The 27,291-nt window shown below is 40.0% G+C and overlaps 1 protein-coding gene across 3 annotated transcripts in view; it reads right to left on the bottom strand.

Moving 5' to 3' along the window:
* LOC134210992 (band 7 protein AGAP004871) overlaps positions 1–27,291 on the bottom strand; it is a 457,813-nt gene that overhangs the window by 344,278 nt on the left and 86,244 nt on the right. Inside the window, exon 1 of one of the 3 annotated variants that reach the window (XM_062687489.1) lies at positions 19,840–20,762. The exons of 1 other annotated variant lie outside the window; for it this stretch is intronic. In XM_062687489.1, the coding sequence (XP_062543473.1) occupies positions 19,840–19,972 (133 nt within the window). In that variant the 5' untranslated portion in view covers positions 19,973–20,762. Of the gene's footprint in view, positions 1–19,839; positions 20,763–27,291 lie in introns of those variants that run through there. One more of the 3 variants, XM_062687490.1, reaches the window with a different exon arrangement.

The following is a 27,291-nucleotide window of genomic DNA, read 5'->3' as shown; positions in this document are numbered from 1 at the left end:
ATAAGCCATTTTCAAGTTTTTAACAGAAAAATGGAAAACATGTAGGTTGTAATTTGGCGTATACGTCACTTTTTCAGATTACTGCAGCGGAAGCCTTTTTTAAAAAGCTTGGATGGCTCCTTTCGAGAGGCTCGGAAGGTTCCTTTCAAAAGACTCGGGAAGCTCCTTCCAAGAGGCTCGGAAGCTTCCTTTCAAGATGCAAAGGAAGCCTTATTTTAAGGTGCTCAAAAGCCGCAATTCAAGAGGCTCAGATGCCTCTTATCAAGAGGGGAAAAATCCTACTTTCAAGAGATTCAGAAGCGTTCAAGAGGCTCGGAAGCCTCCTTTCTAAGGGCTCGGAATTATTCTTTCAAGCGGTACCTCAATTAATGCAAAAGTTCGAAGGTTGAGAACCACTGCACTACACTATTGAACTCTTAAGCTTTGATGACAATAAACGAAATTCTGCCTAAATTTACCATTTTGTGATATAGGTTGGGTGTACCAATCGTCGCCATACTTAAGAGATCTTTTTTTTAATAAACAAAAGAAATGTGGTTTCCCTTTCTACTCCTTAGAACAAATGCGAAAATCGCATTTAAATTCGTGATAGTCCCCATAGTTGCCTAATAGTATATTAGGAACGCATGTACCAGTTGTAGCACTATTCTTAATTTTGGTTTTTATTATGGCAAATCCCATTGTTTTCTTATTGGATTGGCCATAATGACACCACTAGTGCGACAACTAGTGCAAAGGACGACAAAAATTGAGCAAAATCAATTTTTACAATTATGTTTTGTTTGTTTTGAAGAAGATTGAAAGTGTCGACATCTAAAACAGTGTGAAAAATCAAAGTTCAAAGCAAAGTAATTAATAAATGATGAACGATTCGTTAGGATACAATTTCCAGTTGTGTTCACCACGTTTCTGTTGAGACGTCTCACTTCTCACTAATCATTTCCCACTTCTCACTTCTCAAAGTGCAAAGTGAGAAGTGAGACGTCTTACTAATCACTCCGCACTAATAATTTCTCATTTCTCACTGTGAAAAGTGAGAAGTGAGTAGTGAGACGTCTCTTTTCTCACTTCGCACTACCCACTTTTCACAGTGAGAAGTGAGAAATGATTAGTGAAAAGTGAGAACTTCTTCACTTCTCACTGTGAAAAATTAATAGTGCGAAATGAGAAGTGAGACGTCTTACTACTCACTTCGCACTACTCATTTTCACAGTAAGAAGTGAGAAAAAAAAACGCCTCACTTATCACAACTCTTTTCTCTCATCTCACTGTGAAAAGTGAGAAGTGCGAAATGAGTAGCGAAACGTCTCATTTCTTATTTCGGACTACTCACGTTTCACAGTGAGAAATGAGGAGTGAGAGGTGAAAAGTGGACGTTTCACTCCTCATTTCTCACTTATCACATCTTACTGTGAAAAGTGAGAAGAGCGAATATAGAAGATAGTTGTCTCTTTTCGCAGGGAGAAGAGAGAAATAATGAATGAGAAGTGAGCGTCAAACGACCTATTCGGCCGATAGACCTATTCGTCCAAATAACCAAATAACTCTTTTGAAAAGAGGCTTCCGAGCCACTCGTGATAGTTGGCTAAAAGAATTTCGAGTCCCTCGAACGAAAGATTCTGAGCAAGCTTCGAGCCTCATGAAAAAAGATCTTTCCAGCCTCTTGAAATGAGGCTTTGGGCATCTTGAAATGACATTTCTGAGCCTTTTGAAAGTAGGCTCCTAAGATTCTCGAAGGAAGAATTCCGAGCCACTCCAAAGGAAGTTTTCGAGCTACTTGAAAGGGGGCTTCCGAGCCTTTCAAAAAGAGGCTTCCAAACCACTTGAAAGCCTTTTGAAAATTGGCTTCTATGCTTCTTGAACGAAGAATTCCGAGCCCCTCGATTGGGTTTCCGAGCCTCTTGAAAGGAGGCTTCCGAGCCTCTTGAAAGGAGGCTTCCGAGTAGGGCTTCCATTCCCGGAATAATATTTCCCGGGATTCCCGATTCCCGGGATTTATGTAACAGTTTCCCGAATTTCCCGGGAAATGAACATACTAAAATATTTTGTAATAATTGTCTTATTTTTGGATTTTGGGGTATCAATTACATTTCTTTACAAGCATCATCTTACTATCTATTTCACTTTTGAAGTTTAAGAATTTAAGTTATAACTAAAAATGCTACAGAATCATACGATGCATTCCAACACGTGTTGAAGAGAGGCGAGACAAAGAACCAGTTTGTATGTATCGTTCTTTTATTCAGTAGGTTCAAACGTCGGTAAGCAGAGCTACCAATGTTCGCCGATATTCAGGCAATTGCAGTGACTTCTTTGGCAGGTTTATCCTATTATTGTCAAAGGTTTTTTAAGACCTTTTTGATTCAATTCCCGAACAGACTCATATTCCGTTTATATTTTGAGATATTTCTGAAACATTTCATTTCATTTTTAGGTGCTGTTCGGCATTTCAAGCATATTTTGACTGAAAAAAAATTATAGTCAGGATCATTAAGGTCAGGGCGGACAACTGTCATTTTCATTTTTGTTGATTCATTCATTTCATTTTCATTGCGTGAAATAATAAAAATGACAGTTGTGCGTTGCTTCCGTATCGAGTGGTGTGCCCCCGAAAACGCGAGCACTTTGAAACTTGGATTCTGTCAGGAGTGACCTTAAAGTACGACAATCAAGCACTCGACTGAAAGCTCTTTTTTATTTCGAATGGAAGAATTTTCATTTCAAATATTTCATTCATCTGCTTTAAATACAAAATGTGTTCAAGTGGACGTACAAGAATAAAAATGGTTTATCCTTCAAAGTTGACCTGAAAATTCTATGCTAAAAAAAAAGTCGTTGAGTATAAGAATAGTTCAAGTTAGGAATATTTTGGCGATAATAAAAGAGAATCTCTCGAAGCCGTCGTTGTCCAAAAACTGAAAAAAAAATGCGGATGCAACCTGAAAATTTTTTTAAAAAAATTATGGAAAAGTAGCACATAGCGGAGCTCATCAGGACACGGCAGATCTTACTCTCGAGCCAGAGCGTATGCTAATACTTATGACATGGCGAACGTTTTGTAGAAGGAGTTAACGCTTTTCGAACTGAACAAAAACTTTCTCAGGATTTCAACAACTCTTTTATCATTTGAGGACAAAATAGCAAGCATTCCTGATGTCAAAAGTATATTTTCAAAATCATATTTTACGACAAAATTTAAACTACGATTTTGAATTAGTTTCAAGAGTTTTTTTTATTTCCCGGGATCCCGGGAAATCCCGGGAAATTATTATTTCATTTCCCGATTCCCGGGAAGTTGATTCCCGGGAAAAATGGAAGCCCTACTTCCGGGTCTTTTGAAAGAGGACTTCTAACTCTCTGGAAAAGGGGGCTTATGATTCCTTTTAAAAAGGGGCATCTGAGCCTCTTGAATGAAGGCTTCCTATCTGTTTTGAAAGGGGGCTTCCGAAAAGTGGCTACAGAACCACTTCAAAAGGGGCTGACTGAAAGAAAAATCCCGAGCCTCTCGAAAGGAGGTTTCCGAGCCTCTTAAAATTGAGCTTCTGAGCCGCATGAAAGGGATTTTCGTATCCCTTGAAAAAAGGCATTGAGCATCATTCCGAGCCCCTTGAAAGGAAGTTTCCGAGCCACTTGAAAGGGGTTTTTACCCGATTCTCTTAAAAGTAGGCTTCTGAACCTCTTGAAAAGGAGGCTTCAGAACCTCCTGAAACTGGGTTTCCGACCCTTTTGACATTAGGCTTGCGAACCACTTGTGGGGGTTGGCTGAAAGAATTTGGAGCCCCTCGAAAGGAGGTTTCCGAGCCTCTTAAAAGAAAGAGGACTTTCGAGCCTCTTGAAATGACATTGTTGAGCCTTTTAAAAATAGGCTTCCAAGCTTCTCGAAGGTGGAATTCGGACCCCCTTTAAAGGAAGTTTCCGAGCCACTTGAAAGGGGCTTCCCAGTCTCTTGAAATAGGGCTTCTGTGCCTCTTGAAAGGGGGTTTCCAAGTCTTTTGAAAAGGGGCTTCCAACTCTCTTGAAAGGGGGGCTACCGAGTCTCCTGAAGGGGGCTTATGAAAAAAAGAGGTTTCCGAACCACTTGAAAGGGGGCTAGCTGAAAGAAGAATCCTGAGCCCTTCGAAAGGAGGTTTACAAGTCTTTTGAAGGGGTCTTGGAAGGGGATTTTGAACCGCGTACAAGAAGGCTCCCAATAGTTTTTGCCTTGGAAAAAAGCCTTTATCCTTACCTCCAATTTTAATATTTCAATATTTTTTTTGGCTTGGGAGGAGGCTTTTGAACCGCGTAGAAGAAGGCTTCCAAGAGTTTTTTTTTGGAAAAAAAAACCCTCTATGCCTCAAGGCTTCTGACCTTCAAATTTAATATTTTAGTTTGGAAGTATATTCTTAACATATTCCATAATTTTGTTTTGATTAAGTAGATTGTTTTTGAAGATTTTTTTTGATCTTTTATCCCACAGCCCTTTACATACTGTGTTGGGCGTGGACATGATTCGATATGTTTTAATTTACTAATTGTTAGGCATATTATGTAATACAAAGTCTTGGAATATAAATTTATACAATTATTAAAACTTTACCAATAGTTTTTTTTTATTGAAATTGTAATACGTTCGCCATTACGATTTTTCGTCCGAGGTACCCCAAGGGGTCAGCGAAGGTACCCCCGGGGGTACATGTACCCCAGGTTGAGAACCGCTGGGCTAAAAGAACAATTCAAATTTTTCAGCATGATATCTTGATATCCTATCCATTGCGCCAATAGTTGCAGTAGTGTTCCAATAGTTACGAATCCCGTATAAAACCTATGGGATTTGCAACTATAAGAACACGAATGACAAATACCACAACTGTTGAAACACTGCGCTAATAATTGGACGATTGATTTCCGATAGCAATAAAAGATATTGAAACAATTATGGCACGTTTTGAATAAAACTGAGATAATGAATTATCAGATGCACCGTATAACCGTATAACCGAAATTAGAACTTGGCATAAGACAAGTTTGTTCAATTCCATTTAATTCCACCACTTGATTGTACCTTTGACAGATACCTATTTTGACCTCAACAGTAAGACCGTCTTCATTGTCTCGTACTTATTTCGACTTCAGTTCGAGTACTTGAGTCGAGACACTGAGGACGGCCTTACTGTTGAGGTCGGAATACGTATCTGTTGAAGATACAATCAAGTGGTGGAATTAAATGGAATTGTACAAACTTGTCTTATGACAAATAAAGACAATCCACTAAAAGCTCAAAATAGTTCTCTTAGAGAAATTAATATTGGAACGTTGTTAGTTCCTTCTCTATTAGGTCTTTACCCTAATTCATGGCTGCTGCATACAGCTTTACGCACAAAACAAAAACAGCTCCATTTGTAGAGCATGGTATAACCAACTCAAATGGAATTGGTTGGTTCACCGATTACTAAACAAGTTATTGAAAGCCTCGGAGATGACCGATTTAAAATAATATTCTCCAATATATAATAGTCAATATATAGTTTTTACACCGCTACCAGATGTCTAAATTAGTTAGGATTTAATTAATTGTATGGGGTCTCCAGTGGCCTTGCGAGCAAAGGCGTAGAATTGCCAATCCGGAGATGGTGAGTTCGATTCTCGGTCCGGTCTAGGATGTTTTCGGGTTAGAAACATTCTCAACTCCCTGGGCATAATGTATCCATTGTACTCGCCCGCCACACAATATACTAACTCATGCCATGGCGGGCAAAGAAAAGCTTTCAATTGCGAATAGAAAGCAGGCAAAGTTCCAGTTGGAATGTAGACCCATTGAAGAAGAAGAAGAAGATGAGGAATGTACAATAAGCAAAGCATGTTGCAGGAATATTGAACAGTTCCTCCACAAAAAATTATGTTTCACATCGAGCAAATAGAAATAATCAAATAATTAGCACTAGCGGGGCCCTCCTCAGCCTAGCGGTAAGACGCGCGGCTACAAAGCAAGACCATGCTAAGGGTGGCTGATTCCCGGTGCCGGTCTAGGCATTTTTCGGATTGGAAATTGTCTCGATTTCCCTTGGCATAAAAGTATCATCGTGCTGGCCTCAAGAAACCTCACAGTTAAAAGCTGTGGAAGTGCTAAAATGAAAAGCTACCAGAAGGCAATGTCCCAGTGGGGGATGTAATGTCAATATGAAGAAGAAGAATTCCCAAGTAACAATTCTGTGACCGTTGGGTTTTATATGAATTTTAATAAGGTTTTATTGTTGGAATAATTAAAGCCTATTGTTTTATGGTTGCCATAAACAATGCTAACGAACAAAGGTTTTATATCACTCTTGAGATATCCATGAAACACTCATAAACCATGTTTTAAAACTAAACTTTTTGTTAGGTTTAAAGTTTAAATAATAGTTTTATTATTGCTTTCAAATGCGTCATAAAACCAGTTTGGGTCACTGCTTTAAAACTATTCAACGTGTTGAACGATCTTTTCGCCATGTTGAATTTGGAAAGCAGTGTTGCTGTATAACTTATACGTGAATTATGCCATAAGACGCATGATGAGGTTAGCAAATTTTTACCGACATAATGTGAGTGACATGTGTGTCTGATAAACTTAAGATGCTTCTCATTTCCCAAGTTTAAAAAAAAAAAGTTAGTTTTGATTTAGATTTGGGAAATGAGAAACAAAAATGTGAAATGCTATTAAATATATGCATTTAATTGACTTGCGGCTTTTCATGAAAAGCCGATGCGCTAAAGAATCATTTTAATTCACGATGATTTCGAGTTTCCGATTTTTAAAAAATACGAATGGGTAATATTCCATATATTCGCAGGTTCACTAATTTCAGGAAATTACTAGCATTCGTAAATTTCTTATACGGATTCGCAAATCTGCCGAGAACTTTAATTTCCACAGATTTGGCATCGTTGCCCGTAGGATGAAAAAGTGCTTCCCGCCTCAGCCACTAGGCTGCGTGTTATCGAACCGAAAGCCATCTGTTGTAGGGAAGTGTAATCTTGACAAAGTTTTATAACAAGTTTAAAACGGTCATGAAGTAACCAAAGAGAATTATTGAGGTTATCACAAAAGCCATTGAGCTATTTATCGTCAGATTTTTTGTTTTCATAAAAAGGAATGTCGCCATGTTGAAATTATGATCAATGTCATAGCCGTGATTGAAAAAATACATCAATTACGATCAAATTGATTATTCATTAGTGGAAATAAATTATTTCAGAGGTTTTCTGATAGAAGTACAGTTGCTTTATTGAAAACTATTTGAAATTGAAATATTTTGAGCAGTTTAGAAAATTATTTAATTTCCTATTTTCATGTGATTATTCGATAATTTCGTGGCGCGTTGATTTTAAGCTTCTACAAACTCAATATTCACGATAAATTTGGTTGCGCATGTCATTCTGTTGTATGAACTACTTAAACAATACTTCATTTTCAACATCAACCATTTCAAGTAAAATCAGAAGCTTCATTTTCCACACATAATGGGACTTTGTTATCTGGTGAAAATAAAAACAAAGGCAATGGAATGACAATAAATTTAATCCATAATATAAAATTGAAACAGTTTTATTGTTACTCTTATGATGGTCACGACAACCTCTTATAGAGTATCAACAAATTCAATACAATGTTTTATTGCAGTTTTATTACTACTCTTAATACGGTTTTAATAACTTCTTCTAGATTGGTCCATTAGGCCGGAAGGCTATCTTAATGATATTAGGAAGGGGTTTTGGTGGAGTTATTAGTTTTATTAGCAACTGGTCATGAAAACCTCTTATAGAGCATCCCAAGTAACATTTTATGATTTATCATGCATTTTCGGCTTGGAAATTGTCTCGACTTCCCTGGGCATAAAAGTATCATCGTGCTAGCCTCATGATATACGAATGCAGAAATGGTAACTTGGCTTAGAAACCTCGCGGTTAATAACTGTGGAAGTGCTTAATGAACACTAAGCTGCGAGGCGGCAATGTCCCAGTGGGGGATGTAATGCCAACGAAGAAGAAGAAGAAGATTAAGTAGTTCATACAACAGAATGATATGCGCAACCAAATTTATCGTGAATATTGAGTTTGTAGAAGCTTAAAATCAACGCGCCTCGAAATTATCGAATAATCACATGAAAATAGGAAATTAAATAATTTTCTAAACTGCTCAAAATATTTCAATTTCAAATAGTTTTCAATAAAGCAACTGTACTTCTATCAGAAAACCTCTGAAATAATTTATTTCCACTAATGAATAATCAATTTGATCGTAATTAATGTATTTTTTCAATCACGGCTATGCCATTGACCATTATTTCAACATGGCGACATTCCTTTTTATGAAAACAAAAAATCTGACGATAAATAGCTCAATGGCTTTTGTGATAGCCTCAATAATTCTCTTTGGTTACTTCATGACCGTTTTAAACTTGTTATAAAACTTTGTTGAGATTACACTTCCCTACAACAGATGGCTTTCGGTTCGATAACACGCAGCCTAGTGGCTGAGGCGGGAAGCACTTTTTCATCCTACGGGCAACGATGCCAAATCTGTGGAAATTAAAGATCTCGGCAGATTTGCAGATCCGTATAAGAAATCTTCGAATGCTAGTAATTTCCTGAAATTAGTGAACCTGCGAATATATGGAATATTACCCATTCGTATTTTTTAAAAATCGGAAACTCGAAATCATCGTGAATTAAAATGATTCTTTAGCGCATCGGCTTTTCATGAAAAGCCGCAAGTCAATTAAATGCATATATTTAATAGCATTATTATTTTGTTTCTCATTTCCCAAATCTAAATCAAAACTAACTTTTTTTTAAAACTTGGGAAATGAGAAGCATCTTAAGTTTATCAGACACACATGTCACTCACATTATGTCGGTAAAAATTTGCTAACCTCATCATGCGTCTTATGGCATAATTCACGTATAAGTTATACAGCAACACTGCTTTCCAAATTCAACATAGCGAAAAGATCGTTCAACACGTTGAATAGTTTTAAAGCAGTGAATGACGCATTTGAAAGCAATAATAAAACTATTATTTAAACTTTAAACCTAACAAAAAGTTTAGTTTTAAAACATGGTTTATGAGTGTTTCATGGATATCTCAAGAGTGATATAAAACCTTTGTTCGTTAGCATTGTTTATGGCAACCATAAAACAATAGGCTTTAATTATTCCAACAATAAAACCTTATTAAAATTCATATAAAACCCAACGGTCACAGAATTGTTACTTGGGATGATAAATCATAAAATGTTACTTGGGTTAGCACTAGCAAAAACAAATATAAACATGATAAAATTCAATTTTGTATGTGAGACAAGCACCACCTTTGCTAGCTAGATTAATCTGCATAATCGAATATCAAACAATCCAAATCCTCAAAATCCTTTGAAACGCGCCTAGACACGCCAACCATGCGTGCTAAAGATCACTGAGCCGCATGAAAAAAGAAACACGGCGGAAAAGCTTCACATTCACGACAATGAATTTCCGCAACCCGTGACAGGTTGGTGGCGACGAGCGACGGCGTGCGACACACCAACAACGGCAGTAGCTATTGGTGGCGGCAGCAGAGAGGAATGTTCGCTGGAAAAATAAGCACAATTCGTGAGGCGACATGGCGGAAGAAAAAAAAAGGTATAAATGAATACAAATATGTATACAAACAGGTTGAATACATTCACCTACATCTAGCTTCTAGGAGAGCACCTACATCCACCCAGTCAGCGCAGTGGCCAACACCGCAAAGAGACACGCTACTAATGCCCTCCTACTATAGGTGAGCATTTACTACAGTACAGTGCACATGCTGATGTTGGCGGTTGACTGAGGGTTCTCCCCGTTGAGGTTGTTCCCAGGTTGAGCAGTTTAATTTACCAACAACTTCTGCAAAGTAATAAACGGAACGAGCCGGCTGTGCATTACGCGGTTCTCTATTTATCCGATGCAGCAAACGTGCCCTGGGTGAAATTAGGTTTTTTAAACCTGCCTGGTGCTTTCAAGTGGACCAACCCTGCAGTGGACAGCGTAGCGCCTACGACACAGCAGATGTGGTACAGAGGATGTACGAACAATACATATTGGTAAAGTTTGCTATCATCGGACGATCGAATAACACGTCCAGTGGTGTTTTACTTTTGCCCTAGTAAGAAGCTCCAAACACGTGTCTACTAAGAGTTATTATTTTCAAAAAAAAAAACTATTCAAGGACCACAGTTTGTTCGTTCTATAAAGCATCGTTAAATATTAATAATATAGAATATATATTAGAAAACTGCATATACTATCTCAATTTTTAATAAATTTACAAAATGTTTTGGAGAAATTCAAATAGTTGAATTTGCATTAGAAATGAATTTACATGATATGGTCGAATCGAGGCTCTGCTAATCAGACCCATTGATTGAAACCATTTAAACAAACTAATAATTTATTCTGCTTAGAAGACCCCGACCATATACAAAGTCCACATGTGAATCTATTATTAGTGTAATCCTTCCATTTGAAAAAAAAGAAAATAGCAATTGTTATCTAATGAACTTGTTTTCGAACAGAGAAACGAACAAATAAAAAGACTTTATGTAGGTGTGTACGAAAAACCAAACTGCTTTACACTCCCATAACTTTTCATGACACGCATTGCTACTTACATTAATTAGCTCTCGTCTGGGAATTCCGCCGTCCCACCAACATCCAATCTAAACAAACCCATGTATAAGGAAAGTTCAGAAAAAGTTGAATCACTTTCCCAAACTCCCTCATGTTTATGACCTTGGCGAATATTTCATTCCCTCACTAACTGGTAACTCACCAAACCGCACAGGATAGGGCAGCGAATATACCAACTAGAGCTGTGCGCCGCCGCGCCGCGCCGCGGCCGCCGTCGATTTTTATGCGCCGCCGCCGCCACCGTTTTTGACCGGCGCGCCGCTGTAATTTTTTGACCGCGCCGCCGGTGAATTTTGAGCGAGCCGTTGAAATAATTTAAGTTCTGTAGCCTGGGGGTAGTTTTGGGAATTTATCCTCCTCTCCAATTTGTTAGAAGAAAAATTCCGTTTACCCTTATACATTTGAAAAATTTCGGCTGCGCCGCTGAAAAGGACATTTACTCTCAACCGTCTCTTTATGTTACTTTGATGTTAGGATGCAAATAGATTTTTTGTTAAGATTACTTGTTTTTCATTTAATTGATCTTCGAATTCTTTTAAATATGATACATGGCAATCTGCGCAAATAAATCGATTAACTAACTATGTTATCGCCCGGTTCGTTTCAGGTCTTCCAATAATTTCCTAGAGAGATCTCAAAGCGTAAACTAATATCTTACGGTCTATATATCAATATTCCTAGTGATTTATGAATGATTTATTTTTTCTTTTTAACGAGACTTTACCCAATAGAGGGTATTCGTCTCTCAGAATCAAATTGGATATACATTCAACATGTGTTCCATTACAGGTAACCCAAGAATTCCGCGATCTTAACCCGAGTAGACGAAAATAGCTCAATAATATCAAATGTTGATAAAATAGCAAAATGAGATATGGACATGATTGATATAAGAGATAAAAGATCAGGCGACAATATCAATATTTTGCACTAAAATATCATGAGAATATCAAGATATGTTATTTGTAATAAGTGATCGATATCAAGTGCCATTAGTTTTTTCTTATCCATAGCATATCTTGATATTTAAATGATATTTCGGTGCAAATTTTTGATATTGTGGCCTGTTCTTTTATCTCTTATATCAATCAAGTCCATATCATGTTTTGTTATTCTGTTCATAGCTTCTGCCCGGGAAGGTTTATACGGGCAATGAAAGATCTATTAGCTCCTTCTTGAAATTTGACTTCTTGTTTAAGGGTTATCCAATTTGGTTATTTGGATCACATAGAACATGAACCGTTTTTAGACATATCTAAGATCCAATAAGGCGTAAACTCAAGGAAATTCTCGGAAGACCTGCATTAAAATAATTTTTAAGCGGATATCCAATTTGGATGTATGGAATAAAAAGCGCACAAATTTTCAAGGCTTCCCCTAAGACGCTCAATACTAATTAAGCATCCATTGTGAAAAAGAGATAATAGCCTTTTGGGTACGCGAGCAGATCTTCATGCCTAAACTCCAGGGAATTCTTGGATGAACTGGGATGGAAAACTCTCATCAAATTTAATTTTATGGACCACAGTCAGCATAAACGAATAAAAATAAAACTTGCAGCCCTCAAGGAGCTCAAGGCCTATACTTCAGGCAATTCTTGTATGGACTGGGATGTATATTTTTTCTTTATAGGTAGGGATGAGTCTTTTCTAATTATTATAAAAATTGGAAAACGATCCGTTGCGCTTAAAATTGTATTTGCTAAAGAGAAGACGTGGGGCCCAAAGTCGGGCAGAAACATAATTCCTAGTTGCTTAATCGAACGAAATTTTAGAAAATATGATTTTGTAACTGATGACAGACATGATGTAATGTGCCATCAATTTGTTCGATACGGTGAACAGCATAGCATTTCTGACAATGACATAATCATCGTTGAGCCATTTCGTACATAAGAGAGCTAGAAATATTTTTGAGCTACTTTTTTACATAACTAGTCATATAACGCCCCTGGTGGTCATATGGCTACCACTTCTTCCTTATACGCAGAAGGTCGTGGGTTCAGTCCCAGGCCTGTTCCATTCCTCCTACTTTGTATCTTTTCATATATTTCTCATGCTCTAGCAATCTCTAGAACTGGAAATGGACTTTCATACCGTTTCCATCTTCTAGCCCTATACCTACAACTTGATTAGTTCTAGTAGTTAACTGTTAAAATTCGAAATGAGTAAAAAAAGCTCGATTCGGCATCCAATTAAAATATACCAACTGGTCAAACACGGAGTAGCAACTACGAAATGCATGGCCATCATGCTCGTGTTTTTAACATAACTGGTAATCCAGGTACATTTTTAGCTAACCCTTCCTAGGAAATTTCTTCTCCCGGAACTCTGGAAAATTCATTTCTGGGATTCTGCAATTTCGGGAACTCCGCCACCAGCGACTCTTTCTGCAGAAGTTCTGGGGATTCAAGACTCCTCCAAGAAGTCGGGAGTTCCCACATTAAGAGTTTTGAGGAATTGCTCTGTTAAAAATTTTGGATTATTTAAATTAGAGAAATTCTTTTCCCAGAAAATTTTCAAGATTCTTTCTTCAGCAATTCTGGGAAACTGGTATTTCAAGAATACAGGGTTATACCTTCTGTAGAAGTTCTTGAGAATTCCTACCCAGGAGTTCTGATCATTTATTGCTTCAGAAATAATGGGGAATTCTACTTCCAAGGATTTCGGGACTTTGGCCCCTGCAGACTGTTATTTTGAAGGGGAAGGGTCGTTTTGCTGAAACTTATCCAGCCGAAAGCCATTTGGCCGAATACCATCAGGCTGAAAAGGTCATTAGGCCGAAAGGGTCGTTTTGCCGAATAGGTCACTTGACCGAAAGGGTCGTTGGGCCGAAAAGGTCATTTGGCCAAAAGGGTCATTTGGCCAAATGGGACAATTGGCAGAAAAAAAATTAGCCGAATAGGTCATTTGAAAAATGAGAAATTAGGAGTAAGAAGATAGACGTCTCAACTCTTATTCCTCATTTCTAACTTCTTACTGTAAAAAAATGAGAAGTGCGAAGTGAGACGTCTCACTACTCACTTCACGCTCCTTTTTTTTCATAGTGAGACGTTATAAACAAGGAATGAGAATTGAGACGTCTATCTTCTTACTCTTCATTTCTCTCTACACACTGTAAAAAAAGAGGAGCGCGAAGTGAGTAGTGAGACGTCTCACTACTTACTTTACGCTCCTCACTCATTTTGCGCTTCTCACTTTTTACAGTGAAACGAGAAAAATTAAGAGTGAGAAGTGAGACGTCACTTTTCTTATTCCTAATTTCTCACTTTTCAAATGACCTATTCGGCCAAATGACCCTTTCGGCCAAACGACCTTTTCGCCCAAATGACCCTTTTTGTCAAATGACCCTTTCGACCAAGCGACCCTTTCGGGCCAATGACCCTTCCGGCCAAACGACCCTTTCGGCCAAACGACCCTTTCGGTCAAGCGACCCTTTCGGCCAGATGGGTTTCAGCCTAATGGTTTGTTCAGCCTAGTGGCCAAATGGCTTTCGGCCGAATGAGTTTCGGCCAAACAACCCTTCCCCGTTATTTTTCTTTAATTTTTAACAATTTCTCTATGACTCTAGGAAATTCCTGCTCCATGAATTCTGGGAAACTGATTTACCAATCATTCTTACCATCTCAGGTGGTCTTAGAACTTGCCCATTCAGGAATTATGGGGAATAAATCCACCCCAAAAATCTAAATAAATGCAACACCATCGCCTCCCTTCCAGCAACGCAGGTATTCTTTTCTCTCACTGAAAATCTTCCCCAGCTATTTTGGAGAAATTCTCCTCCAGGAATGCTAGGAAATAAAGAACTCTAAGGAACTCTAAGATTAGTATTTTTGGAGAATTCCTTTTTCAGAAGCTCTGGGATATTCCAATTCTAACGCAGTGTTCCATCTCTTTGATTTTAATTCATTGCCAGCTATTCTACAACGACTTTTTGCAGCACACTTTCGAGGCACAAATTAACACAAAAATTGAAGATTGATATGTCCTGTTTAATTGTATTGACGTGTTTCTTATGAATTCTGATTGCTGTATTATGAACATATTTGTTTGTACATATAATAATTAGATTTGGGGTACATTTTTATCCTTATAGTCTTGAAACATAAGAATTAAATAAAAATAAATAAATAAATAAATATTTTTCCTTCAATAATTCCTTCTACAGAAATTTTCCTAAATCTCATTTAGGATTTTTGCCCCTCCAAAGGTTAGGGCAATTTCTCTCGCACGAATTTTGTAGAATCCTTCCCCCAAAAATTAAAATGAATTCCTCCTTAAGGAATTTGGAGGAATTTATCCTCCGAGAACCCCGGCGAATTATTCACCTCATCCTAACTCTAGGGAATTCCTTCCTCTCGAATTATGAGGATATCTTCTCCTATGTTTTATAGGAAATTTCTTCTTGTATTCTGGGGAATTCTTTCGATAGAACTTCTAAAATGTTTCTTCTTCAAGAATTCCTGTGAAATTGTGGGAGGGGGAGTGGTTTATACTCCCAGTTTTTAATTAACTCCAAAAATTCCATATCTATGAGTTTTAGGGATTTCCTTGTCTAGAAGTTCCAAGGGATGAATAATACGTGTCCCAGAATTTCTGTATGGGGAACTCATGGAAAATTTCCATTTCCATGTATATATTTGTACGGTTTTCTGACCTTCAGGAATTTTCTCATCTGATCTTTTTTGTTAACATTACATCCTCCATTTGAAAATTTTTGTATCGCAGCTTGGTGTTCATCAAGCACTTCTACAGTTTCTAACTGCGAGGTTTCTAAGTAGATTCACTTTTTTTGCATTCCTTTGTTTTAACACTAACACGAGGATGCGCATAGGTATACGGAAGAACGGATCCAGTCACCTTGTGGTCTTGACTTGTGGCCGCCAAGCTAAAGAACTAAAGATTTTTGATAATATTTTCACTAGGAATTAAGATTTATGAAGAGGTTTCAAGAAGAATTTCTGGAGAGAAAGTAATGAAATTCCTAAAGATTTTTTTAAAGGAATCTTAGGTGCATTTTCTCATTATATTCCTGAAGGATTCTTTAACAGCGTACAATATAAATTACGCTTATTGCCATTAATGCACGAGACATGCAAATAATATTACAAAAAACAATTGTTCTTCAACACCGAAGAAATTTTGAATCGCGCCGATCCGAGCCGCCGCCGCCGCCGCCGAGAACCATCGTGGCGTGGCGCCGGCTAAGCCGCCGCCGCCGAAAGAAAATTGCGTTCACGCCGCCGCCGGTCCAAAGTGGATCGGCGCACAGGTCTAATACCAACGGAGAGAACATAGAACACGGAAAAATAACAGGAATTTATAGAAACATTATGGTAGTCATCTTCGCTTATTTCATTTATAATGTTAAAATCTAGCTATTTAACATCTTGGATATTTAACACAAAATTTATAATTAATTCAATAATGTTTTATAGCGGCATATATAATTGGGGCCCTCCTTAGCCGTGCGGTAAGACGCGCGGCTACAAAGCAAGACCATGCTGAGGGTGGCTGGGTTCGATTCCCGGTGCCGGTCTAGGCAATTTTCGGATTGGAAATTGTCTCGACTTCCCTGGGCATAAAAGTATCATCGTGTTAGCCTCATGATATATGAATGCAAAAATGGTAACCTGGCTAAGAAACCTCGCAGTTAATAACTGTGGAAGTGCTTAATGAACACTAAGCTGCGAGGCGGCTCTGTCCCAGTGTGGGGATGTAATGCCAATAAGAAGAAGAAGAAGAAGATAATTGTTCAACATGACATTACTCATAATATTTTTCCTCTTCTTTCGACTTTCGAGTCATTATTTTGCAGATTACATTTTGATATTTAGCTTCAATGGGAGCAGAGCTATTTAGAGCAAGTTTCAAAGCAATTAGAATAGGGTATCCATGTATCCATTGGTAAAGAAGTGCGCAGGTCCAAAACACATCGGCGGCGTAAATCATCGTGCCAGTTTTTTATTGCGCTTGCTTCTTAAAAAAAATTGGATTTTTTTTAGATATTTTTTTAATTTATAAAAGGAAGAATACTTCTGAATTCGCCGGAAAAATCCAACGAACTCCCTAAAAAAATTCCAAAACAATAGATTGGAAATTATTTTCCCACGGGAAGTTATTTTGAATTTTCAAGAAAAATTCTTTGGAATTTCCTTCAAAAATGCCGCCGTAAGTTTCTCCAGGAATTCCTCCCAAAGATGCTTCATTAATTCCTCCGGAAGTTCCACCAGGAATTCCTCTGGAAGTTCCTCCAGAAATTCCTACGGAAATTTTTCCATGAATTCCTCCAGAAATTCATCCGAAAATTTCTCCAGGAACTCTTCAGGAACTTCTCAAGAAGTTTCTCCCGGAATTCCTCAGGAAGTTCCTCCACGGATTCCCCAGGAAGTTCCTCTAGGAATTTCTCGGGAAGTTCTTTCAGGAATTCCTCTTGAAATTCCTACAGGCATTCTTCAGAACGTTCCTCCAGGAATTCATCAGGAAATTCTTCCAAGAATTCCTCAGGAAGTTCCTCTAGGAATTTCTCGGGAAGTTCTTTCAGAAATTCCTCTTGAAATTCCTACAGGCATTCTTCAGGACGTTCCTCCAGGAATTCAACAGGAAGTTCTTCCAAGAATTCCTCAGGAAGTTCCTCCAAGAATTCCTTCAGATATTCATTCAGGAATTCCCCCGTAAGTTCCTCCTGAGTTTTCTCCAGGAGTTCACCCGGAAGCTCCTTCGGGAGTTTCTTCGGGAATTCTTTCGGAAGCTCCTTCAGGAATTCCTCCAGCAGTTCCTCCAGGAATTCCCCCAGATGATCATCCAAGAACTTTCTAGAAGTTTTTCTAGAAGTTTCTCCAGGAGCTCCACTGGAAGTTCATCCAAAAATTTCTTTGAAAGTTCCTCCAGAAATGACTCGTGAATTTTCTTCAAGAATTCCTCCGGAGGTTTCCCAACGGAATTTCTCTGAAAATTCCTCCAGGAATTCATCAGGAAGTTATTCCAACAGCTCCTCCACGAATTTCATCGAAACCTTATCCAGGAATTTCTCCGGAAATACCTCCAGAACTAATTGCAGAAATTTCTCTAAAACAATCTCCAGGAATTTCTCTGGAAGTTCTTACAAGAATTCCTAAAGAAGTTCCTCCATGAATTTCAGAGGAAGTTCCTCCAGGAATCCCTCTGGAAATTTCTCCAGGAATCTCACTAGAAGTTCCTCCAGGAATCCCATAACAAGTTCCTCAATGAATTCCACCGGAAATTCCTTTAGCAATTCCTCCGAAAGTTCACCAGGAATTCCTCCAGAAAATCTTCCAGGTATTCCTTCAAAAGTTTCTCCAGTAATTCCTCCAGAAGTTTATCCAGGAATGCTATCGGAAGTTCCTCCAAGAATGGCACCGGAAGTTCCTCCGAAAGTTCCTCCAGGAAAATCTCCGGAAATTTCTCCAAGAAATCCTTCGGAAGTACCTCCAGAAGATCTTCAGTAGTTTCTCCAGGAATATCTCCAGAAATTTGCTTGGAAAATTCCGGGTGGTCCTTTAACTCCTTGAAAAATTACCCATGTAATTTCTCCTGAAATTCTCCCTGAAGTTGTGCTCGACTTGTACTACAAATATCATCAATTGTAGTACAAGTCGTGCGCAAAAGCAGTGATTTTCAAAGTCCCCACGTTCAAACCAAATGTCCAAATTGATCACAAGAAGCACTCAATCAGACTGATAAAGCTATACAATACAACGGCTTTTATCGTCTGATGCTTATTATTACTCCAAAATTTTTAAATCTTTGATGAATCATTCATTTTTTTAAAAAGGCTTTATTACAATCAAAACATGTAATTAAGCCATTAATTGCTTTTTGACCTCTTTAATGAACTTTTCTTAATACTTTTTATAATGAACGAGAAATGCATCATCGCCGCTAGGTGGATTAGTCTGGTTTTTTTCTTTCTGTTTGTTTATTGTTCTTGATGATAAAAAACACCACACAAATACTTGCCTAAAAATAGTTTAAAACATTTAAAAATATTGTGAAACAAATTGAATACACCTACATAGAGTAAAGCGGTATATTATGGAGGTTTTCAGTACAGTATCAAAATAAGATTGGACTGTACTATACAGTAGTAAAATAGAATGCTTTTTACGTCTTGCCTCAGAAATATTACAGAAATATCAGTTATATTTTTTAGATGAGCGATAACATTGTTATGCTTGTATATGTAGCAATGATTTGATAGGTAGGTCATGTTGCAAAAATTCCAAAAAACAACCCTTCGAAAACGAGCGAGTTTGACCCAATCCAAAGTAAAGGAATTCCTCAAGTATGGGTAATACCGAATTCACATGAGGCAAGAAATATGTAAAATGTTTCAATTCTTTGTTTATGTAATCATAAAAATTAGATTGCAGATAAATCCTCGAAATGTGGGTATTGCAGATAATTACCCGACTAGAAGAGCATAACAAAAACTGAACATAATCCCAACACAATGTGACATTTCTCGCTTAACTTTTCAAAAGGACCTAAGTAACATTTTTTTCATGAATTAATTTGAGTACTGCAATCAAAAGCTTTCATATTGGTCTGTTGATTGCGCCATTCAAATTAATTCATGAAAAAAATGTTACTTAGGACCTTTTGAAAAGTTAAGCGAGATTTATAATATTTGTATAAAATTTTGTTCTTAGTAGCCATTTTCTTTCTAATGGTGTAACAAGATTTTATCAGTTGACGAGTTTATACTATCCCATTTAATTCCACCACTTAGACAGATACGTATTTCGACTAAACATCGACCCGACTTTATTTTAACAACATCCTTTACCAAGTTTCTAGCAAATTTTGTTGAGGAAATTAAGAATAAAATAATATCATATGTTGATATAATTTTGATATGACATTCTAGCCGGGTGAACAATAACTCCACTGAATATTTTACTTTTCGTTTCTATGCTCTGTAAACAGACACATCAATCCCTGGATTTGCAATACATTAATTTGTGTTGACTTCAAGCCCATAATAAGTTATTTCAAGCTGTATGAGGTTTAATGTTCTAAACATCCGATAATTATCTATTTTCTGATAGAAAGTACACCCTTTCATTACAACCTGTTGTACGAGTAAATAAAAATAAATAAATTCGAAACATACGTATTATTTCCACCCTAACCTACAAATTGCACTAACCTGCAGTATACATGGACGATCCCGAAGCGGTGGTATCCGGTCGCCGCATCGAGCTGGCGCGGGAATTACTGTTATTAGTGTTGAACTGGAGCATTTTGATCGGATGCGTCGCCGGATTGATAGTGGGTGCCATTCAACACAATCCTAACATACGGGAGTGCAACCTGCGAAGAGTAAACCAGTGGTGTGTGCGGCGAACTATTGTGTGTGCTATTGCTCTCTAAAGGACCACTTCCTGCGCCTCGTGGTCAGCAGCGGTTGGTCGGTCGGCTCTCCGCAGCAAATAACCGGTTGGGATGCTCTCGGGGATACACGCTGAGCTCTAATTTATTTTAATCACACCTCGGTTTCCCACGGTCCATCTAACACGTGTGCGGTTGGACGTAATTTACACGGCCGTTAAATATTCATCAGGACCCAGATTTCGAAAGCGCGCAAAAAATATCATTCACTGATATCACACCACGAGGTGGGATCAACTTTAACACCCGTTGAAAGGCATCCGATTCACTTAGGGACTTTCGAGTCGGCTTTTATCACTCCACTTAAGCCTCCACTATCACGTAGCGCTTCTTGAAAAGTTTCCCGAGAAAACTTTCGCCACTAGAAGATGCAGAAGAATTGAACAAACGCGCGCCCAGAAACGAACACAAATCCACCAACAAACTGCAACACCTATAATACACTGTTTCACCTGGCGTAACGTTTCACCGAACTCAGACACAGTGGGGTTGTTCCACTTCACTTGGCAACACACCTAGGGCGGGCGAACTCTAGGTTAAGACCCAACGAACGACGCGAGCTACCGAATCTACCCAAAGCAACCAGTACCAGTACGACAATACGAAAGGAACGAAACTCGGTAAGGAATCTGCGTACATACAATATTCATGCACCTTTTCTCGGTAAAAGATACGAACGTCAACTAACTGGCTGACTTGACTGCCAGGCTGGTTCCGGTCGCCGAAATCGCAATCTACCAACTTTGCCACTATGGCAGGATTGCTAGTCGTTCGGTGGATGGCTGGCTGGCTGGCTGGCTGGATGGACGGCCGTAGTACCTACCAACATTCATATTGTCGTGGAGAAACGGCTCACCAACCGAAAAAAAAACCATCGACAAGAGTAAAGCAACGTGCTTCCCCCGAAAGGACGAAGCCCAGAGCGGGAGCGAAAGAGAGCAGTGACGAGCTTATCTATCCTTTTGCAGTCGACGCTTTATCGAGGAGCCTTAGTCGGATATGGATGAATTGTGGGAATGGTGGGTGGTTAGAATCGAATGGTTCACAATGGCGCTATGCAGAAAGAAAAAGTTAACAATTAGAAAGAAAAAAGGAAAATAAATGAAAAAAAGGCAATAATTAGTTTAATTGTCTCTCAAATGGCATAAACGAGCTTTTTTGTCTTCATTAAAGAGACTTGCAGCCCTTGGCTGGCTCATCTTTATAAATGAGCTTAATTTTCTCACTCTGTAAACAGTTTTGACGGGAATTTTAAACATTTGAGAAAAATTCCGCGGCCGGCCGGTAAATAAATTCATTAATTCTTATGCTACTTTGACAGTTAAGTTTCTGGTTCACTTGCTGGAGATGAGATTTTTGAAAGAAAATCGAATTAACGCTTACACAGAGTTTTGTAACAGTTCAGAGCTACATTTTAAGACTAATTGCACATCAGTTTATTATATTACTAATATAAAATAACGGTCTACAACCGTGCGAGTCATGTTCACGAGTCACCTAATAAATCTGTAAGTAGCAGAAAAAGCTACAAAATTTGTAAGTTCGTTGAAATTTAGCTTGCTTCTTCACTTCTCTGCTTACTTTGCATTCATCAGGGAAAGAGGTTCGGTTGTGGGCACCCTTTTGTGTTTGGTCCATAATTTTAGTGCTAGTTGATATAATGCCAAAATTTGTATAACCGTGAAAACTATAGACGTACAATCTTTGACCTTACTACTTGCGAAGGGGGGCAGCAGGGACTATGTCCAAGGGCTTGACGATCCCTCCCCAGGCCATCTGCGAGTTGTGGGGCTTGCCTAGGATGTGGTGGGGTTTGACAGTGGGCCCTGTTAAACCTCTATAAAAAGCTGCATGTATCCGCAAGTAGGCCCCACCAAAGCGACCGTGTGCCGCTCAAAACGCACAAGCCCAAGTCCTGGTGTTAGGTGGGACGCTAAACAGCCCTGACACGACGGCCCTCCGACGAGACAGGAGGTTTGCGCAGGCCCAATAAGCTGCCTAGAAAACCAATCATTACGAACAATATAAGAGATAATGCGACTCGATATAATCGGCAAAGACCTAGGCGACGAATACAGGATCACGATTGGAAGCTTGGAACATGGAATTGCAAGTCGCTAGGTTTCGCAGGTTGCGACAGGATGATCTACGATGAATTACATCCCCGCAACTTCGACGTCGTGGCGCTGCAGGAGATTTGCTGGACAGGACAGAAAGTGTGGAAAAGCGGGCATCGAGCGGCTACCTTCTATCAAAGCTGTGGCACCACCAACGAGCTGGGAACCGGCTTCATAGTGCTGGGTAAGATGCGCCAACGCGTGATTGGGTGGCAGCCAATCAACGCAAGGATGTGCAAGCTGAGGATTAAAGGCCGTTTCTTCAACTATAGCATCATCAACGTGCACTGCCCACACGAAGGGAGACCCGACGACGAGAAAGAAGCGTTCTACGCACAGCTGGAGCAGACATACGATGGATGCCCACTGCGGGACGTTAAAATCGTCATCGGTGACATGAACGCACAGGTAGGAAAGGAGGAAATGTATAGACCGGTCATCGGACCGGATAGTCTGCACACCGTATCGAATGACAACAGCCAACGATGCATAAACTTCGCAGCCTCCCGCGGAATGGTAGTCCGAAGCACCTTCTTTCCCCGCAAAAATATCCACAAGGCCACATGGAGATCACCTAACCAAGAAACGGAAAACCAAATCGACCACGTTCTAATCGACGGTAAATTCTTCTCCGACATCACGAACGTCCGCACTTACCGCAGTGCGAATATTGAATCCGACCACTACCTCGTTGCAGTATGCCTGCGCTCAAAACTCTCGACGGTGTACAACACGCGTCGAAGTCGGACGCCGCGGCTTAACATTGGGCGGCTACAAGATGGTAGACTAGCCCAAGAATACGCGCAGCAGCTGGAAGTGGCACTTCCAACGGAAGAGCAGCTAGGCGCAGCGTCTCTTGAAGATGGCTGGAGAGATATTCGATCCGCCATTGATAGCACCGCAAACGCTGCACTTGGCACGGTGCCCCCGGATCAGAGAAACGACTGGTATGACGGCGAATGTGAGCAGTTAGTGGAAGAGAAGAATGCAGCATGGGCGAGATTGCTGCAACACCGCACGAGGGCGAACGAGGCACGATATAAACAGGCGCGGAACAGACAAAACTCGATTTTCCGGAGGAAAAAGCGCCAGCAGGAAGATCGAGACCGTGAAGAAACGGAGCAACTGTACCGCGCTAATAACACACGAAAGTTCTATGAGAAGTTAAACCGTTCACGTAAGGGCCACGTGCCACAGCCTGATATGTGTAAGGACATAAACGGGAACCTTCTTACGAACGAGCGTGAGGTGATCCAAAGGTGGCGGCAGCACTACGAAGAACACCTGAATGGCGATGTGGCAGACGAAGATGGCGGTATGGTGATGGACCTGGGAGAACGCGCGCAGGACATAATTCTACCGGCTCCGGATCTCCAGGAAATCCAGGAGGAGATTGGCCGGTTGAAGAACAACAAAGCCCCTGGGGTTGACCAACTACCAAGAGAGCTAAACACGGTGGTGAGGCACTGGCTAGAGCGCTGCACTGGGTCATTACCAATATTTGGGAGGAGGAAATTTTGCCGCAGGAGTGGATGGAAGGTCTCGTGTGTCCCATCTACAAAAAGGGCGATAAGCTGGATTGTAGCAACTACCGCGCAATCACATTGCTGAACGCCGCCTACAAGGTACTCTCCCAAATTTTATGCCGCCGACTAGCACCAACTGCAAGGGAGTTCGTGGGGCAGTACCAGGCGGGTTTTATGGGCGAACGCTCCACCACGGACCAGGTGTTCGCCATTCGCCAAGTACTGCAGAAGTGCCGCGAATACAACGTGCCCACACATCATCTATTCATCGACTTCAAAGCCGCATATGATACAATCGATCGGGGCCAGCTATGGCAGCTAATGCACGAACACGGTTTTCCGGATAAACTGACACGGTTGATCAAAGCGACGATGGATCGGGTGATGTGCGTAGTTCGAGTTTCAGGGGCATTCTCGAGTCCCTTCGAAACCCGCAGAGGGTTACGGCAAGGTGATGGTCTTTCGTGTTTGCTATTCAACATCGCTTTGGAAGGGTAATACGAAGAGCAGGGATTAACACGAGTGGTACAATTTTCAATAAGTCCGTCCAGCTATTTGGTTTCGCCGACGACATAGATATTATGGCACGTAACTTTGAGAAGATGGAGGAAGCCTACATCAGACTGAAGAGGGAAGCTAAGCGGATCGGACTAGTCATCAACACGTCGAAGACGAAGTACATGATAGGAAGAGGCTCAAGAGAAGACAATGTGAGCCACCCACCGCGAGTTTGCATCGGTGGTGACGAAATCGAGGTGGTAGAAGAATTTGTGTACTTGGGCTCACTGGTGACTGCCGAAAATGACACCAGCAGAGAAATTCGGAGACGCATAGTGGCTGGAAATCGGACGTACTTTGGACTCCGCAAGACGCTTCGATCGAATAGAGTTCGCCGCCGTACCAAACTGACAATCTACAAAACGCTAATTAGACCGGTAGTCATCTACGGACACGAGACCTGGACGATGCTCGTGGAGGACCAACGCGCACTTGGAGTTTTCGAAAGGAAAGTGCTGCGTACCATCTATGGTGGGGTGCAGATGGCGGACGGTACGTGGAGGAGGCGAATGAACCACGAATTGCATCAGCTGTTGGGAGAACCATCCATCGTTCACACCGCGAAAATCGGACGACTGCGATGGGCCGGGCACGTAGCCAGAATGTCGGACAGTAACCCGGTGAAAATGGTTCTCGACAACGATCCGACGGGCACAAGAAGGCGAGGTGCGCAGCGGGCAAGGTGGATCGATCAAGTGGAAGATGACTTGCGGACCCTCCGTAGACTGCGTGGTTGGCGACGTGTAGCCATGGACCGAGCCGAATGGAGAAGACTCTTATATACCGCACAGGCCACTTCGGCCTTAGTCTGATTAAATAATAATAATACTTGCGAAGAAATCATGTTGATTTCGTCGATTTGAAAATCTCTATTAGCAATTTCGCAAATTTGACTCGAGACCTCTTTCCTATGTGAATATGTACGTTATGTGGAAGATATTGATTTGAAAAATGTATTGAGGTAACCACTTTCCCTTCGATGGGACTCGAACCCATGACCCTACAGTACGCTAGACTGGTGCTTTAACCAACTAAGCTACGAAGGACCTCCGTCGGCCTTCGCAACCTAGCGGCTACTGAACGAGCTCGAGATTCCCAAATTGGACGCATAGTCAAATCACTCGCAATCCATTTCTCAAGCCAACACTACCACATGTGTATAGTACACGTTCACATTAGAGGAGCGTGAGTATTTAGAATGTCTGGCGGCTGTACACATTCTTCATCAGCAACAGTACTGATCAAGTGAGGTGGTGTAAGCATTTGCCAGTCGGTCGTCAAGCGCAGACCCGACCGCATTGCGTAGGCAAGAGCACGCAACTCAGGTTCAGTTCAATCAAAGTTAATTGCCTATTTCCGGGGATTAAACCACCCGACTTGGACGTTAATTTACAATGTTATGGAAACTCATATGTGAATATGTACGTTATGTGGAAGATATTGATTTGAAAAATGTATTGGAGGTAACCACTTTCCCTTCGATGGGACTCGAACCCATGACCCTACAGTACGCTAGACTAGCTTGACGACCGACTGGCAAATGCTTACACAACCTCACTTGATCAGTACTGTTGCTGATGAAGAATGTGTACAGCCGCCAGACATTCTAAATACTCACGCTCCTCTAATGTGAACGTGTACTATACACATGTGGTAGTGTTGGCTTGAGAAATGGATTGCGAGTGATTTGACTATGCGTCCAATTTGGGAATCTCGAGCTCGTTCAGTAGCCGCTAGGTTGCGAAGGCCGACGGAGGTCCTTCGTAGCTTAGTTGGTTAAAGCACCAGTCTAGCGTACTGTAGGGTCATGGGTTCGAGTCCCATCGAAGGGAAAGTGGTTACCTCCAATACATTTTTCAAATCAATATCTTCCACATAACGTACATATTTACATATGAGTTTCCATAACATTGTAAATTAACGTCCAAGTCGGGTGGTTTAATCCCCGGAAATAGGCAATTAACTTTGATTGAATCGAAACCTCGGTTAAAATAAAGACGAATGAATGAAAATTACCCAGATTTAAAGAAAATGAGTAAGTTATTTGGGGTCTTTAAATTCCCTTGCGAGCAAAAGCGCAGGAATGCCAATCCAGAGTTCGATTCTCGGTCCGGTCTAGGATGTTTTCAGGTGGAAAACATTCTCGGCCCGTAAAAATACCGTATTTTCCAGTGAAAATTAAGATTCATTTCTTGAGGTAATTTTTAAGTTTAAGCGGATATTCCGAAATATTTTCCGTGGAATTTTAGAATGGTTTCCCACGATTTTTTTTGAAGTTCTCTTGCAAATTTTATACAATTTCCTAAGGAAGTTTAAAAAAATCTTATGGACATTCCAAAGAATTTTCCGAATATTTTTCCATGTAAATTATGGAGAATATTCAGTTGAAAAAAGAATTTTCCGTTTAAGTACTCCATTTTCCTTGAAAATTCTAAAGAATTACTTATAGTTTCTGCCGTAAATCGAATTCGAAATTTTTTATAGAATACTTCGGAGAATTTTTCTGCTCATCACAGAGAAATTTCCTAGTGAAATCCATGATAATTCTAAGCTCAGACTATTACTCAAGTGATATTCATTAGATTTTCAAAGATTGAGAAGAAATTCAGAGATTGTTTCGTTAGGTTCTAGAGAAAAATTAAACAAGTAAGTGAACTTCGAACAGGGCTGTATACACTGTTTTCGTAACAAAAAAATATAAATAAAAAAGTCTACATAGACTTTTGGTCCCCCTTCGTAGACTAACGTAGACTTTTTTGAAACCCCTCCCTCCCTTCTTAAGAGTCTACGTAGTTAATGGACAGCCCCTTTGTAGCCACACGTCTATTGATATTTTATTTAACTCTTGCCGACTATTGCCCATAGTTTGGATTTACCATTTGGCCAGCATTATACACTACATACTTCAAATCTACCAAAAGAGCAGATCTACGTGGATTATAAAAGTATTTTATGTCTTCCAAGCTTCCTTGACTTTTGATCTTGATGTTGTACATGACCAACAAAACT

Source organism: Armigeres subalbatus, chromosome 2, assembly GCF_024139115.2.
Source record: "Armigeres subalbatus isolate Guangzhou_Male chromosome 2, GZ_Asu_2, whole genome shotgun sequence".
Classification (NCBI taxonomy): Eukaryota; Metazoa; Arthropoda; class Insecta; order Diptera; family Culicidae; genus Armigeres; species Armigeres subalbatus.
The sequence above is the reverse complement of the archived record's forward strand: the minus strand, read 5'-3'. Positions and strand labels throughout refer to the sequence as shown.